The 16,666-nt window shown below is 40.7% G+C and overlaps 1 protein-coding gene across 10 annotated transcripts in view; it reads left to right on the forward strand.

Annotated features, from left to right (window-relative positions):
- Positions 1–2,765: 2,765 nt before the first annotated feature.
- Positions 2,766–16,666, forward strand: part of LOC131349177 (sodium/potassium/calcium exchanger 2-like) — a 65,689-nt gene continuing 51,788 nt past the window's right edge. For all 10 annotated transcript variants that reach the window (XR_009204046.1, XR_009204045.1, XM_058384610.1 and 7 more), the window contains exons 1-2: positions 2,766–2,908; positions 5,951–6,842. Coding sequence is in view for 8 of the 10 variants with exons in the window: in XM_058384610.1 (XP_058240593.1) it covers positions 6,054–6,842 (789 nt within the window). In the remaining 2 variants the exon portion in view is untranslated. The remainder of the gene's footprint in view (positions 2,909–5,950; positions 6,843–16,666) is intronic.

Here is a 16,666-nt window from a genome sequence, read left to right on the forward strand (position 1 = left end):
TCCGTGGACTTTGTTCGGCTTTGTGTTTTTAGCGTAAAAATAAATGGTGTGTAAAAGTTGAATCAGACCTCGGATTAGGAAGCTGTTAGCGACATCCTGTTTGGTTTTGTGGGGTTTGTGAGTGTCTCTGTTGGGTGTTTTGTGTATATGTGGACCTGGCTCATGTGTTTCACCAGAATGAGCCATGACGCACTGCACACTCAGCCATCGCCGCATTGCTTACCAACTACTGAACTGTGAGAACACAAAAGCAGGATTTAGCCCACAGGGGCAATAGATGTGTTGTCACACACACACACTTACCAACAGTGTGTGCTTTATTCATTGTAAAAATACTGAGAGCATGCACAAACTCACACACACACACACACACACATTTATTATGCCCAGACGTGAACAGTTTGACGATGTTACTGACTCAATCAACATCATCATCACACACACACACACACACACACCAAAAAAGGCAAGCAGAAACAGATGAGTAATTTAATGCTGATGGACTAGAAAATGCTACAGCACTAAAAAAAAAAATCCTGACCTGTGAATCTGTCCATTATTCAGACTGCTAACCGGAGTGTGTGTTGAAGGATGTTTGCTTCTGATGGTGTCAGTCACTGAAGAGTGTGTGTGTGTGTGTGTGTTGTTAAGAGTTCTATGCATTCCTGAGATTTGATATTTGCATTCCTAGTGTTTGATAACTCGATTACCTGTATGAAAAGATCAAGTATTACCAATCACTGTTCCTTTCAGAAGAGGAAGAATAGGTGATGTAGGTGTTTACCTGCTCTAACACACCTGGCTAAACTCGTCAGTTTATTCGCTAGCTACTCACAAAGTTAAAATTGATATCTTTGAGAAGAAAATGGGTCTTGAAGAGACCCTGACCTTCAACAGAAATTGATTGTTTATCTTTCTGCATCAACAGAACACTATTTACTTTAGTTCTGTCAAGGGGAATGGAATCTTTGTGGTGAAGAAATGTATTATTTACATGAAATAGTTCAGATGAATCATCTGGAGTCAGTGAAGTGAAAATGGTTTCCAAGAACTGTTATTTGTCATTTTCCCCCAGTGTAGTGGATTGTAAACGTAAGTACTGTTTTTATGTTTAAAAAAAAAGTAAATAAAAATAAAAGACCAAGCAGTGTTTGTTATGTTTTAAAAGACCGAATCAAATGAATCAAAGTCGCCTCAGTTTGTTTTCAAAAGAATCGAATCCCTAAAGTGAATCGCGCGCGCGTGTGGCAACTCGCCGCCGTTGTCACGGGTGTCGCCAAGGCAACGCTTGTAAGCGGTACATTAAAAATAACAAACACACTTTATTTTATTAGTGATAAAGTTTGTGTTTTGCTTAAGAAACGTGGTTTTTAAAAACAATATCGTTTCTATACAGGAATAATGACGAAAAATGAGCTGAAAACAGAATGGCGTTTCGGTTATTGAAGTAAAAAAAACTCAGGGTTGCCAGATCAAGATAAACAACCCACAAACCTCAAAATATCTCTCTCTATATATAAAAATACCGAGATTCTAAAACCTCATCGTCATTATACATTAATTTACATGCACCTAATGAATGTTTATATAACGTTCTAGGAATATATGCAAATAAATATATTCAACACATGAATAAAAAAAAAAGCATAATTTATTTAGGCTATGTATAGATTTTTTTCCGAAACGTTTTAAAATATTAATCCAGCGCTATGTACATGAGTTTAAATAATGTATATAAATATATGATAAAATCAATTTTATGCATATGTACAACAAATACAAATAAAGATGATTAAGGAAAACAAACAAATAAATAGTCAAGAAATCAAGTTTCTACACTATATTGGCACTATATTGGCAAGTATTGGGACACGCCTCCAGATCATTGAGTTCAGGTGTTGTTTTTCAGGGGTTGGACTCGGCCCCTTAGTTCCAGTGAAAGGAACTCTTAATGCTTCAGTTTCATACCAAGACATTTTGGACAATTTCATGCTCTTTGTGGGAACAGTTTGGGGATGACCCCTTCCTGTTCCAACATGACTGTACACCAGTGACCAAAGCAAGGTCCATAAAGACATGGATGAGTGAGTTTGGTGTGGAGGAACTTGACTGGCCTGCACAGAGTCCTGACCTCAACCCCATAGAACACCTTTGGGATGAATTAGAGCGGAGACTGTGAAAAGTTTTGGGACATCTACCTTTACATGCACATGAATGTAATATGGAGTTGTCCCGAGCTTTACAGCTATAACAGCTTCGACTCTTCTGGGAAGGCTTTCCACAAGGTTTAGGAGTGTGTTTATGGAAATTTTTGACCATTACTCTAGAAGCGCATTTGTGAGGTCAGGCACTGATGTTGGACGAGAAGGTCTGGCTCCCAGTCTCCGCTCTAATTCATATCAAAGGTGTTCAACACCTGATTATGGAGGGGTGTCCCAAAACTTTTGGAAATATAGTATATAGTATACAAGGAGATTCTAATAGATGTTTCTCTAATAGATGATAGAGTATACTGTCATAAATGTTTATAAATGAGACATAAATATGTAACAGCGATGAGTTTTGACCTATTTCTGCTTTTTTTTTGCTTTTTTTTTTACATTAAAATAATTAATGATATAAAGGATCTTGCAACGTATACACAGTCAAGGCACAACGACTCATCTCTTTTTTCTGAGATGGCTTTATATTATATCCAAAACACGTAGATCTGGCAACACAGAGGTATCAGGTCAGGAAAGGAGGAACTGGCTCCACCCCCAGACAGCATCATCACCATCACCATCATCAGCAGCATCAGCATCAGCATCACACAGAGAGACCGAGCGAAAGAAAGAGAGAGAGAGAGAGAGAGAGAGAGAGAGAGAGAGCTCACAACCTGCTGTTGCCGGCTTTCCTGTCCATGCATGTGAGTACAGTCCTGTTCATTTCTGCTCATCTTTAATAACTAATGCATGTTTCATTCATGGATTTTTTCTTCTTGATTCTATTGAACTCTGCTGCTTATTGTCGAGACGGATGCTCATGTCATGCTTAGTTTGCCGTGTCATAGCCTGATATTCACGTGTGTGTGTGTGTGTGCACTGAATGTTATGTTGCATCTTGGATCTCAGTGTAAATTGTGCTGGAGGTTGTTTTTTAAACCCTGCTTGAGAGATGCTCCTTTCACCTCATACGTGCTGCATGCGAAAGCAGCCACAACAATAACAACAACAACCACACACACACACACACAGCTCATATATGTGCGTATGTATGTGACACTCGTCTGAAGCAGTGTCCCGTGTCCTGCAGTGTGTAAATGTACACATCCTCAGCCAAGGCTTCATGTGACACAGCTGAAGCTACGCTGCATGGGTTTAGTGGGTTTAAGGTGAAAAAGCTTTCCTCTAATCCCATTATAAAGCAGCTCTGTCACACATCCAGCTCTGTTTACGCTAAAAGAGACGACTGGAAATTACAATAAAAATAAAATAAATCGTATTCATTAAAGCTGCACATCGGAGTGCTGTGAAAATTTCTGTGTGCATTTGTGTTTATTTATTTATTTTCTTTTTCTTTATTTTCTTTTTCTTTATTTATTTATTTTCCTTTTTATTTATTCATTTATTTAATTTAATTTTTATTTATTTATTTTTATTTATTTTTTATTTATCTGTTTATTTTCTTTCTTTCTTTCTTTCTTTCTTTCTTTCTTTCTTTCTTTCTTTCTTTCTTTCTTTCTTTCTTTTCTTTTTATTTATTTGCGTGAGATGCTTGTTAAATAAACTAAAGGAAGGACATTGTCTCTTTAAAGGGACTCACTGTAGAGGGGTTAAATATTTTTGTTAGCTATTTTTATTCATTTATTTATTTTTATTTTATTTACATATTTTACTAAGACAAAAAATCCAATATAGGAGAGTCAAAAACTAAACTTTTAATATTTTGCTTTGCACATATTTCACATATAAATAATGAGATATTAAAAAGGATTGCAATTGTAAAATATTAAAATGTTTTAAACACAGATTACATTTTTTGATTCTCCTTTTCATTGTTAAATACGTCGCACTTTAAGGTTTTAATTTTTTTCCATGTATCTATTTAAAATATTATGAGATTTTTTTTTTTACTAGAATGGAAATATTAATTAGCACTTCTTTATCTTATTATTATTCTTAACATTAATATATATATTAAAAAGAATATATATATATATATATATATATATTTTTTTTTTTTTTTTAAATATAAATTGTTTTTTATATTTAAATTTTATGTTTTTATTTTTTTTTGTTTTTATTGTTTTTATGATATTTGCCAGCTTGTAAAAGGCATCTACCACATTATTATTATTATTATTATTATTATTATTATTATTTAATATTGTGCCATTTATATTCAATATATATTTATTCAGTAACAATATTCAGTATATATTTAATAGTTAATTTATATATTTTAGATATATAACAATAATAATTATAATATTAACTATTTTTATTTTTATATTTATTATAAATGGAAAAAATTAATAAATTAATACATTTAATAATAATAATAATAATAATAATAATAATAATTTTATTCTATTTATTTATTTATTCATTATATAATAGGATATATACTGGCATGGGATCATTAACTAGTTCACATGACTATTTTCTCTAGTTTCTTATTAAAAAGTTGATAAATTTGCAGCAGCTGCTGTTGTCAGTGATCCGGCTGGTTAAAAGGTAAAGGCACCTTGAGAGACGCCCCGGTGTTATTCCTCAAGCTGATATCACGTCGAGGTTGCTGCGAGCACCGAGTCCTGCATAGAAACACAGCACACACAGCGGTGTGTGTGTGTGGTGTTAGAATGTGTCGATTGAGCTTTTACACACACACACACACACACGTCTTGAACTGTTAAATGATTTTAGACCGCATGTGTCACTGAGCTCAATTCATCCATTAACAGTCCAATTATTTATTTATTTATTTATTTAAAGAAATGTCTTTCATGCACTCCCTCTCAGGCTGATCTGGGTGAAATGTGTCTGCTGATTCCAACTGGCACTGCTTCAGAGCAGTTATCAGCAGCTAATGCGAATCAGCCGGTCCTCAGCCGTTTCTACAGTAACGTGGAGGAGCTGTCGTGCTGCTCCTTCACCCCGGACCTGCACCTGTCCTCCAGCCCGTTAACGCTTTCACTGACCTCGTCATCACAGACAGATAGCTCGAGAGGATCAGGAACGATGCTGAGTGATAAATCTGAGGGGAACGTTTTCAGAGGCAGTTTTGACATTGCATGGTTTCATGGTGACCTTGAGCGTACGTACACAGCTGAGCACAAGAGCCAGGCAGAGCTCTAGGACTTTCCCATGGGTCTGTGCAGGCAGTCTCTCTCTTTCTCTCTCTCTCTCTGTCGTGTCCCCAGCTGAAGCAGACCAGCTAATCCCTTTCCTGTTTTCTTGTAACTAACTATAACGATCTAGCTAAAGTGTTCAGCAGTGGTATATTGGGTTCCAGCTCGGGTTACTGTCACATTTTCTCCCAGTATCCATGTAGGTTTCCTCCTGGTTCTCTGGTTTCTTCTTACTTGCTTCCTCACACTTGGAGGATTGCCAGTGTCTGTAACGAGTGTGATCATTGTTAGTTTCTTGGTAGGAACTGCGTGTTCCTGGGAACTATTGTAGTTCTGACCCCTTACTGATAATGGATAAGAAAGAAGAAGAAGATGACCAAGAAAAAGAAAAATACAGATTGCAATTTGCCTCCCTGACAGCTGAGGGTTCACCACCAACACCTTTAACCAGAGACATGACAAGCTTGCTGTTTGTAGCCTCACCTTTCCTGAAAAACATCTAGAACTCTAGTTTTTTGCTGTGCAGAACCCATTAAGAGAGCTTGTTTCCGCATAAGTAGAACCTGTTGACTTTAACCCTTTTTTTTCTTTCCTTCTTTCTTTTGTTGTCATTTCCAGGCTACTATGAGGAAGCCACTGGAGTGCTAAAGGTCATCTGGATTTCCCGCACAGCAGCGGCATGTATCGTGTGTGCTAAGCCGTACTAGCCGAGTGTTGCATCATGGGTCGCCACGTCGTCCGGAGGAAGCTTCGTCCAGCTCGGGTGATCGCACTCCTCCTCGGGATCTTGGCAATAAGCTCTGTCTCCTTCTCCACCCTCGGTGCCTTCTTCTTCTCCTCCTCGTGGAGCTCCACCTCCCAGCTAGAGGAGCATCATGGCCCTGCTCCTCACCGGACTCTCCTCTCGGTTAATAACACCATCGAATCAGGGCATCAAGGCGAGTATCCTGAGGACTTGTTCACGCTGGAACAGCGGCGCCAGGGTGCAGTCATCCTGCACATGCTCGGCATGCTGTACATGTTCATCGCCTTGGCCATCGTGTGTGACGAGTTCTTCGTGCCCGCGCTCACGGTCATCACCGAGAAGCTGGCCATATCAGACGACGTAGCCGGAGCCACCTTCATGGCGGCCGGAGGCTCCGCCCCCGAGCTCTTCACCTCCGTTATCGGCGTGTTCATCTCGCACAGCAACGTGGGCATCGGGACGATCGTGGGCTCGGCCGTCTTCAACATCCTGTTCGTGATCGGCATGTGCGCCGTGTTCTCGCGCGAGATCCTCAACCTGACATGGTGGCCGCTGTTCCGCGACGTCTCCTTCTACATCCTCGACCTGATCATGCTCATCGTCTTTTTCCTGGACAACACCATCAGCTGCTGGGAGAGCATGGCCCTGCTGTTGGCCTACGCCGCCTACGTGCTCTTCATGAAGTATAACGCCCAGGTGGAGGCGCTCGTCAAAGGCCTGATGAACCGCAACCAGGTGGTGGAGGTGGCCGAGCCACAGCCGAAGGTGAGACAGATGCCAGTCTTCCTTCCTCTTTCTTCTCACCAGAACCTTCCCTTTTCCTTTCATCCTCCCCTCAGAATTCCTTTATTTCTCTCACAATCTAGTCCTCTCTTTCCTTCATCCCCCTCTTCTCCTCTTCTCTTCCACCCAAATCTCATCCACCTATCATTTTATTTATGGCTCCCTTATACATATGTTCACTTTTTTCTTTCCTTCTTTCTCTCTTCTCTTCTCTTCTCTTCTCTTCTCCCATACTTCCATCTCCTGTCCTATCTCATTGACTCCTCCTCCCCTCTCTTCTCCTCTCCTCTCCTTTCCTCCCCTCCCTTTTCTCTCCTTCCCTCCTTCTCTACTTTACTCTCCTCTCATCTCTTTTTTATCACGTCTCTCCTTTTTCATCCATGTTGTCTCCTCCTCTCCTTACTTCTCCTCCTTTCTGGCAAAATTGATGACTGTACATACCTCCTTCGTTTGTCCTCCACACAAACCTCCATCTCTCTCTCTCCTCATGACTCCTCCTTTTCTTCCTTTCTCTTCCTCACCTCTTCTTTCTTCCGTCTCGGTTCCTCCAATCCTCTCTAACCGCTTTCTTTGACCTTCCTGATTAAGATCTGTCCACCTCTCTCTTTTCTTGTCCTGTCCTCACCTCATGTTTCACTCCTTTTCTTCTTCTCTTGTCTCATTTTTTTCCTACCCACCCCACAGTCCACTCCTCCCTCCCTCCCTCCCTCCTTCCCTCCATCTTGCACTTATCTGCATGTCTGCGTTTCAGGATTGAGCACCTGGTAGTGATGGAGCGAGACACTGAGAGAGAGAGAGAGAGAGAGAGAGATACAGACTGATAGTGAATGATGGAGCTGTAGGGTGATGAAGTGAAACCGACCCAGTGATACTGACACAGCGAGACTGATCGGCTGCTGAAATTTAAACCCAGCTTGCCTTTGTTTCTTTCTTTCCAAATCTTTGCACTACATTTTCCCCAACACATGTCACACACTAAAGAGTCCACCCTCCAGGTTGCCAGGCAACAGGTAGCGGTTTGGTTAGCAGGCGAGACGGCTCTACTCGCTCTCAAACACACACGAGCATGCAATCATCAATGATTATATTTCTTATAGTGCAGCAGTGCGCAGATTAAATACTCTGCTTGTTGTTTTTCCTGAGCGGTAAACACGTCCGTATAACGTTTCACGCGCATGTGCGGCTGAGGGGGGAAGCCCAGCGACTGTTTGCTAATGTTTAGCGAGGTCTTAAAGGTCATCCAGGGATCATTCTGATTCTCAGGAGAAGCCTTTCGATCTTGGACAAGGTTTTACCTGACCAGCTAGTTACAGAATTTAGGGAAGCTAATTACAGAAATCGGGGAATATTTTTCGCCGCTATCGTCCTTGAAAAAATGCTAAGTTGTTTAAAGTAAAGTTGTGTGAGGTGTGTGTGTGTGAGTGTGAGAGAGAGAGAGAGAAAGAGAGAGAGAGAGAGAGGAACTCTCGCACAGGATGTGTGCAGCTTGTGTAGGAGTGTGTGAAAGTGAGAGAACATCATATCAGTGTGTGTGTGTGTGTGTGTGTAGAGCGGCAGGTGAACATGCTAGCATGTCGCGGATGTTCCGTGCCTTGGCAGCTGCACGAGGATGATCTGTTCATCACAGGCTGATCCGCTCCAAGAGTTTGTCACGCTTCCAATCTGGCCATGTAATGAATTTTCAGAAGCGTGATCCTGGAATTAGCGTTAGCTCTGCAGGGTAGAAGGGTGCGGCCCGGAATTAGCGCCGTGACAGATCACGAAGCCAGAATCTCTCGTCTCATGTGGGATTACTCAAACAAACGGAGCAGCCACCGTGTCTTAAGCTTGACAAATCGTGTCCTACTTAAAACCATCCTTTGGGACGTGGCGGTTTGTCTGTAGCATGTTTTCATTGCATCCAGTTCCGAATACTCTGACAGGATGTTTCAGAAAAATAGATGAGCTTTAACCTGATGTCCAGATAACAGAAGACATCAGTAATTATCTATAGTAAATGTTATAGTAAATACATTTGATTCAGTACTTACTACATTTTTACTCAGTATCTTTTTAATTTGATTCAGTATCTTCTGCATTTGATTCAGTATCAGTATCATTTGATTTGGTAGCTTCTGCATTTGACTCAGTACTTTCTTAATTTGATTCAGTACCTACAGCATTTGATTCAGTAGCTACAGCATTTAATTTGGAAGTTACTTCATTTGAATCAGTATCTTTTTAATTTGATTCAGTATCTATTGCATTCGATTCAGTATCAACTGCATTCGATTCAGTATCAACTGCATTTGATTTGGTCGCTACTACATTTGACTCAGTAGCTTCTGAATTTGTTTCAGTATCTATTGCAGTCGATTCAGTACCTACTGCAATTGATTCAGTATCATTTGATTTGGTAGCTACTTGACTCAGTAGCTTTTTAATTTGATTCAGTATCTTCTGCATTTGATTGAGTATCAGTATCATTTGATTTGGTAGCTTCTGCATTTGCTTTTGCATTTGCATTCTGCATTTGCATTTGCAAATGCTACGGCATTTGATTCTGTTCAATTCAGTACCTACTGCATTTGATGCAGTACCTTCTGCATTCAACTCAGTACCTTCTGCACTGAATTCTGTATGTACTGCATTTGATTCAGTATCAACTGCATTTGATTCTGTAGCTTCTGCATTTGATTCAGTAGCTTCTGCATTTGATTCAGTATGTAGTGCATTCGATTCAGTATCAGTGTCATTTGATTTGGTAGCGTCTAAATTTGACTCAGCAGCTACTGAATATGACTCAGTACCTTCCGCATTTGATTCAGTAGCTACAGCATTTAAATTGGTATCTACCACATTTGACTCAGTGGCTCTTCAATTTGATTCAGTACCTTCTGCATTCGATTCAGTATCAGTATCATTTGATTTGGTAGCTTTTGAATTTGACTCAGTAGCTTCTGAACTTGATTCAGTACCGACTGCAAGCTCTGAGTTAATAATAGACGGTTCTCAGGACTGTCAATCAGCACATCTATTAGGAGGAACGCAGAGCTTGCGTAGATTGAAATATATGAATATATTGAAATATATGACTATAATGAAACATTTCTGACCTCGAGTCCCGAAGTTACGTACAGCTGGTGTGGTGTTGCGTTGTGTGTAAATCTCTAGAACTCCAGAATAACAAGTTCTGGCATGATCCAAAGTGTGTGAGCATGTATAACGTCCCTGCAGACTCAGGAACACACACTGTGCTGATATTTTAATGGCTCTCGTGGGAGAAAAAGCACAAAATACTTCTCTGAAAAATGTTGAACAGGGAGTGGAAGCTCAGTGGCCTAGTGATCGCAAGGTCATGAACTCTCGAGGAGGTTGACCCTCAGGGGTCAACTGATGAGTTTAAATAAATGAGTCAAGCCAGAGGGCACTGTGCTGGATAGATAGATAGATAGATAGATAGATAGATAGATAGATAGATAGATAGATAGATAGATAGATAGATAGATAGATAGAATAACAAAAAATCACATCATAAAATGTATTAAAGCCTCTCACTGATCAGTATTTTAACTCTTTCTATTAGATCTTTCTATTAGCTTAGTAGTTATTATAGCAAGTACATTATTTTGATGGTGCAAAAAATCGTGTGTGTGTGTGTGTGCGTGGGGGCGGGGGTGGGGGTGTTGGTGCCACAATTCTTGGAGGATGTGGTGGATCATGGCAGTGATCCTCCTCGGCGAGATTATCCCTGATGGATTTAGGTTGCATGAGCTGGGATTGTGTTTTTGAGATATGACTCGGAGAAGCCCTACGCTGAAGCTTCAACCAGATCAGGATTTATTCCCAGCACGTAAGGAACTTTAACCAGACCCAGGTTTACTAGACCCAATGCCTCCCCGTCTAAAGCGGCGACGGAACACTTCAAATAAAATTGGCACACGTTCACAGAGGAGGAGTAACAAAGGTTTATGATGATGACCTTGAGATGGAGAAGGTGACCTGGAGAGGCTTGTTTATATTCTCCCTCTAAACACTGATCCTGTTTAGACTCTATAGCAACTCATGTGTGAGCCCCAAGTATAAAACAACACTATGAAGAAACTATAAAAGTATATTTTGCTTTTCAGATCACCTTCTAAAGATCACCTTCTATAAGTGTCTACCATGGTGAAGACCTCTATAAGTGACCTTTATAAGTGACCGGTTCCTGCTGTATTTGATTTAGAACCTACTGCATTTGATTCAGTATGTAGTGCATTTGATTCAGTAGCTTCTGCATTTGATTCAGTATGTAGTGCATTTGATTCAATATGTAGTGCATTTGATTCAGTAGCTTCTGCATTCGATTCAGTATTTACTGCATTTGATTCAGTATGTAGTGTATTTGATTCAATATGTTGTGTATTTGATTCAGTAGCTTCTGCGTTTGATTCAGTACCTTCTGCATTTGATTCAGTATGTACTGCATTTGATTCAGTATGTGCTACATTTGATTCTGTGCCTTCTGCATTTGATTCAGTATGTAGTGCATTTGATTCTGTATCTTCTGCATTTGATTCAGTAGCTTCTGCATTTGATTCAGTATCTTCTTCATTTGATTCAGTATGTAGTGCATTTGATTCAGTATGTGCTGCATTTGATTCTGTTCCTTGTGGATTTGATTCAGTATGTAGTGCATTTGATTCAGTACCTTCTGCATTTGATTCAGTATGTGCTGCATTTGATTCTGTACCTTATGCATTTGATTCTGTATCTTCTACATTTGATTCTGTATCTTCTGCATTTGATTCAGTATCTACTGCATTTGATTCAGTATGTAGTGCATTTGATTCTGTAGCTACTGCATTCAATTCAATACTGACTGCCTTTGATTCTGTTCATACTGCATTCAATTTAGTGCCTACCGCATTCGATTCAGTACCTACTGCATTTGATTCAGTACCTACAGCATTTGATTCAGTACCTACTGCATTTGATTCAGCACCTACTGCATTCGATTCAATTTGATTTAGTACCTAATGCATTTGATTCAGTATGTACTGCATTCAATTCAATTCTGACTGCATTTGATTCTGTTCATACCGTTTTCGATTCAGTACCTACTGCATTCGATTCAGTACCTACTGCATTTGATTCAGTGCTGCTAGCCATCGATACAGTACTTATATAATCATGAATACAATCCAGACATACTACTCTTCATCCACCATGTTGTTATTGTCATGTGACCTACGACATCATGATAATACCTACAGCACTGACAGCCCCGATGCATTATGGGATAACAATGTGTTTACTGAATACAGAGAACTGGGACATACTCCTCATTCCAAGTTAATGTGGAATAACTTCAACATTACTCCGCCCACCAGGTGCAGCTCCGCCCTAAACTCCACACTGCATTCAGGAGCCTCACATTGCTCCTGATTGTTGCAGGTCTTCCCTTCTCCCCCCTAACACACGTCTGATCTGGGTTCTAAGCTCATTATGGAGTCCGCTGTAGATTGGACGAGGTGTTTTGGGTGCGAGGAACATTTCAATGCCTCTGAAAAAAAGAAAAAAAATCGGCTGTTGTCCGGCTGTCCGATTGAATACGGCTGTTTAATTCCTAATTAAAATCCAGTTGAAATCAGCTCTGAGTGGAACGCCGCCCGATGATATCTACCTGCCTGAGGTCATTTTCTTCCCAGCTTAATGTGATTTTATAAAATAGCCCATGCGGGGCGTGAAACCTGTGCAATCAGGCGACGCTGATTATACACACTGATTATATTAGTCTTGGAAATAAACTTTCACGAGGACTTGAAATAGAACCCTGCTATTACGCTCGGCTGTTTTAAACCCTTCTGGCCGGGTGCTCATTTGTGTGCGAATGTTTCATGCAGAATGATGTTAAATAAGTGAGCGTTTTCTCCGACGGATTCGAATTAAAAACCGTAGTCGATTTCATTACGTCCGATCATTTATGGATGAGCGAAGGTTTTCCTATGGTAACACAGGGAGGGGACTCCGGTGTCATCTCGGGGACGAAATAATAAACAAACTGAAATCTTATGGACATCTTGTGGACATCCTGCTTTTATTTAAAGGGGAATTTCACTTCCAGAACAAAAATCTACAGATAATGTCCTCACCCCCGTGTCATCCAAGATGTTCATGTCTTTCTTTCTTCAGTCGTAAAGAAATGATGTTTCTCCATATAGTGGACTTCGAGTTTGACCATCCACAATGCAGTTTAAGTGCAGCTTCAGAGAGCTCTAAACCTCTATCCCAGCCCAGGAAGAAGGGTTTTATCTAGATAAACCATCGGTCATTTACTTAGAAAAATAATAAATTGTATACTTTTCAACCACAAAGGCTCATCTAGCGCTATCTCTGGGATGCAAGTCCGTGACTCTATGTATTACGTGATCATGTTGGAAGGTCACACGTGACGTAGGCGGAGCTACAGACCCAGTGTTTACAAAGAGAATGCGAGGTGCAGAGCGAGTGACCACAGCTTCAATCACTCAGGATTTTTTAAAGGAACTTTGTGAGCAGTCACGTTAGGTTTAAACCGATTTCCACGTCCAGGGTACACACACACCCACACACACACACACACACACACACTCACACGAACGGACCATTTTACACAAAAAACTCACACAAAGACATATATTTATAACTTTGTGTCATTTCACATGCAACAACTTCGGAGTGGTCCTCCTTCTCCACACTAGTAAACACTGGGTCTGTACGTCACGTGTGACATTCAGAGCTAGCGCTAGACGAGCTTTTGTGGTTAAAAAGTATACGATTTTTATTTTTCTAAGAAAATGAGCGATGGTTTGTCTAGATAAGAGTCTTCTTCCTGGGCTGGGATGGAGGTTTAGAGCTCTCTGAGGCTGCATTAAAACTGTATTGTGGAAGGTCAGACTCGGGGGCACCATTGAAGTCCAGTATATGGAGAAATGTTTTCCTCAAAAAACATCATTTCTTTACGACTGAAGAAAGAAAGACATGAACATCTCAGATGACACGGGGGTGAGGACATTATCTGTAGATTTTTGTTCTGGAAGTGAACTTCCCCTTTAAAGAGATCATGTTCATGTTTGATGTAGTGCTTCGTAAACTTCAGGAGAGTCGTCAGGGTTTCTCTGTAACGTGACAAGCTGAGAAAGAAAACAGGAAATGAAGGGAAGAGAAAATGAAAATGAAGTGATAAAATGTGATAGTGATTCGGAGAAACCTGGCGTGATCTGTTTCCGAGGCTGCGGTGTCGAGTTACTGAGTGATTTATTGCTTACGAGCTCCAAACACTTCTGTATCCATGAAGCTTTAATGAGTCTTCAGTCCTTAATAAGCTTTTAGTAAAAGCCTATCACCGTGGAAACTTAACTATGTGTGTGTGTGTGTGTGTGTGCAGCTGTGCATGAGGGCACCTTTGCATGTATGCTCTGTGTATGTCTGTGTGTATATTGATGTGTATGCATGAGCATCTGTGTGTGTGTGTGTGTGTGTGTGTGTGCATTGTGTTCTGGACTTAATTACAGTTGCTCCAGATCATTGTGTCGGTGCCAGAGCTCATCTCCATCATAAAATGCTCTGAATGATGAATGGAAATGTGCAGCTTGGAGCTGAGTCCTAGACACTGAAACGCAGATGTGTGTGTGTGTGTGTGTGTGTGTGAGAGAGAGAGAAAGAGAGAAAGATACACACATGCATGTGTACACAGCTCAGTCAAATACAAATCCATATACTGTCTAGTTCTTTTTCCAGTCCATCATGTGTGTGTGTGTGTGTGTGTGTGTGAGGAAAATTTACTTCTCGGTGTAATCCCAGGCTGCAAGGTCACCTGTAGACGATGGCGGTGGGAGAGGACGGCAAAATGGAAAGGGAGAGAGAGAGAGAGAGAGAGAGAGAGAGACAGAGTGAAAGAGAGAGAGAGAGACAGTGAAAAAGAGAGAGAGAGAGAGAGAGAGAGACAGAGTGAAAGAGAGAGAGAGAGACAGTGAAAAAGAGAGAGAGAGAGGGAGACAGAGAGAGAGACAGAGAGATAGAGAGAGAGAGAGAGAGAGAGAGAGAGAGAGAGAAATGTGAGGCCTAATCAATGAGAGCTATTTTAAAAGATGAGGTAATGAGTTAATGTAGTATTCACTGTACAGCCACTGCACCAAGGACACGGCTTTCCCTTACTGAAGCATGATATGATCTGGTGTGTGTGTGTGTGTGTGTGTGTATATGCGTGTGTGTATGTGTATGTGTGTGTATATGTGTGTATGTGTATGTGTGTGTGTGTGTGTATATGCGTGTGTGTGTGTATATGCGTGTGTGTATGTGTATGTGTGTGTATATGTGTGTATGTGTGTGTGTGTGTGTGTGTGTGTATATGCGTGTGTGTGTGTGTGTGTATATGTGTGTATGTGTATGTGTGTGTGTGTGTGTGTATATGCGTGTGTGTGTGTGTGTGTGTGTGTGTGCACTCTATAATCAAAATTGCTGCAAAATCTGTAGTAGTCAATATCTATGCAGCCTTTAAAGAAAAACTCCAGCATTATTCATCCAATGTCTATAGTCTGATTGTGTGATTACTAAACAACAACAACAACAACAACAACAAACAAAACACGACTTTGAAAAAAATCACAATAATAATAAAATATATAAACCTATATATAAATATATAAACCCTGGTTCTAAATTTATGAGCTTTTATTTTAATTTATAAAATAAATGTTCTTTTTTTTTAGTTTTTTAGAAAAGCATAACAAATTATTTCTCCTTCTATTTATGTAGAGAGAGAGAGACAGAAACAGAGGGGGAGAGAGAGAACGAGAGAGAGAGAGAGTGAGAGAGAGACAGAAACAGAGAGAGACAGAGTAATAGAGAGAGAGACAGAGAGTTTCCCTCCTCATCATGTGTGTGAGGAACGTGTGTGTGTGAGGAACGTGTGTGTGTGTGTGTGTGTATGTATGAGGAACATGTGTGTGAGGAACGTGTGTGTGTGTGAGCGAGTGTGTGTATGTATGAGGAACGTGTGTGAGGAACGTGTGTGTGTGTGTGAGGTACATGTGTGTGTATGTATGAGGAACATGTGTGTGAGGAACGTGTGTGTGTGTGTGTGAGCGAGTGTGTGTGTGTGTGTGTGTGTATGTATGAGGAACATGTGTGTGAGGAACGTGTGTGTGTGAGGAACATGTGTGTGTATGTATGAGGAACGTGTGTGAGGAACGCGCGTGTGTGTGTGTGTGTGTATGAGGAATGTGTGTTTGTGTGAAGAACGTGTGTGAGGAACGTGTGTGTGTGTGAGGAACGTGTGTGAGGAACGTGTGTGTGTGTGAGGAACATGTGTGTGTGTGAGGAACATGTGTGTGTGTGAGGAACGTGTGTGTGTGTGTGTGAGGAACGTGTGTGTGTGTGTGAGGAACGTGTGTGTGTGTGTGAGCGAGTGTGATATTCGTGCGGTTCTGTTCCTGTGCTACAGACAAAGAGCTGATTGCAATCAGGATCACTAATTACTTCTGAGAAAGGCTAATTATTGAAACGACTGAACTGAATGACTGCAGTCACTCAAATAGCCGTCCAGAGGCTTTAACCCGGGCACGAGAGACCAACTCCAACCACGCTCAAGGTGATCACGACATGCGTGATGTAGGCTCTGTGTGTGTGTGTGTGTGTGTGTGAGATGACTAGGAGCTGACTCACTGTTGTGCTGTAAATTTTGCTGATTTCATGGAGAAACAGATGTAGAAATGAAACCACTCACACACACTGCACTTGTTTTCTTAGCACTGTGCATATGCTACACTTGTCCAGTCATAAACAGGCCAAAATTACAAGTT

The sequence above is a fragment of the Hemibagrus wyckioides genome, linkage group LG29 (genome assembly GCF_019097595.1).
Source record: "Hemibagrus wyckioides isolate EC202008001 linkage group LG29, SWU_Hwy_1.0, whole genome shotgun sequence".
NCBI classification, from domain to species: domain Eukaryota; kingdom Metazoa; phylum Chordata; class Actinopteri; order Siluriformes; family Bagridae; genus Hemibagrus; species Hemibagrus wyckioides.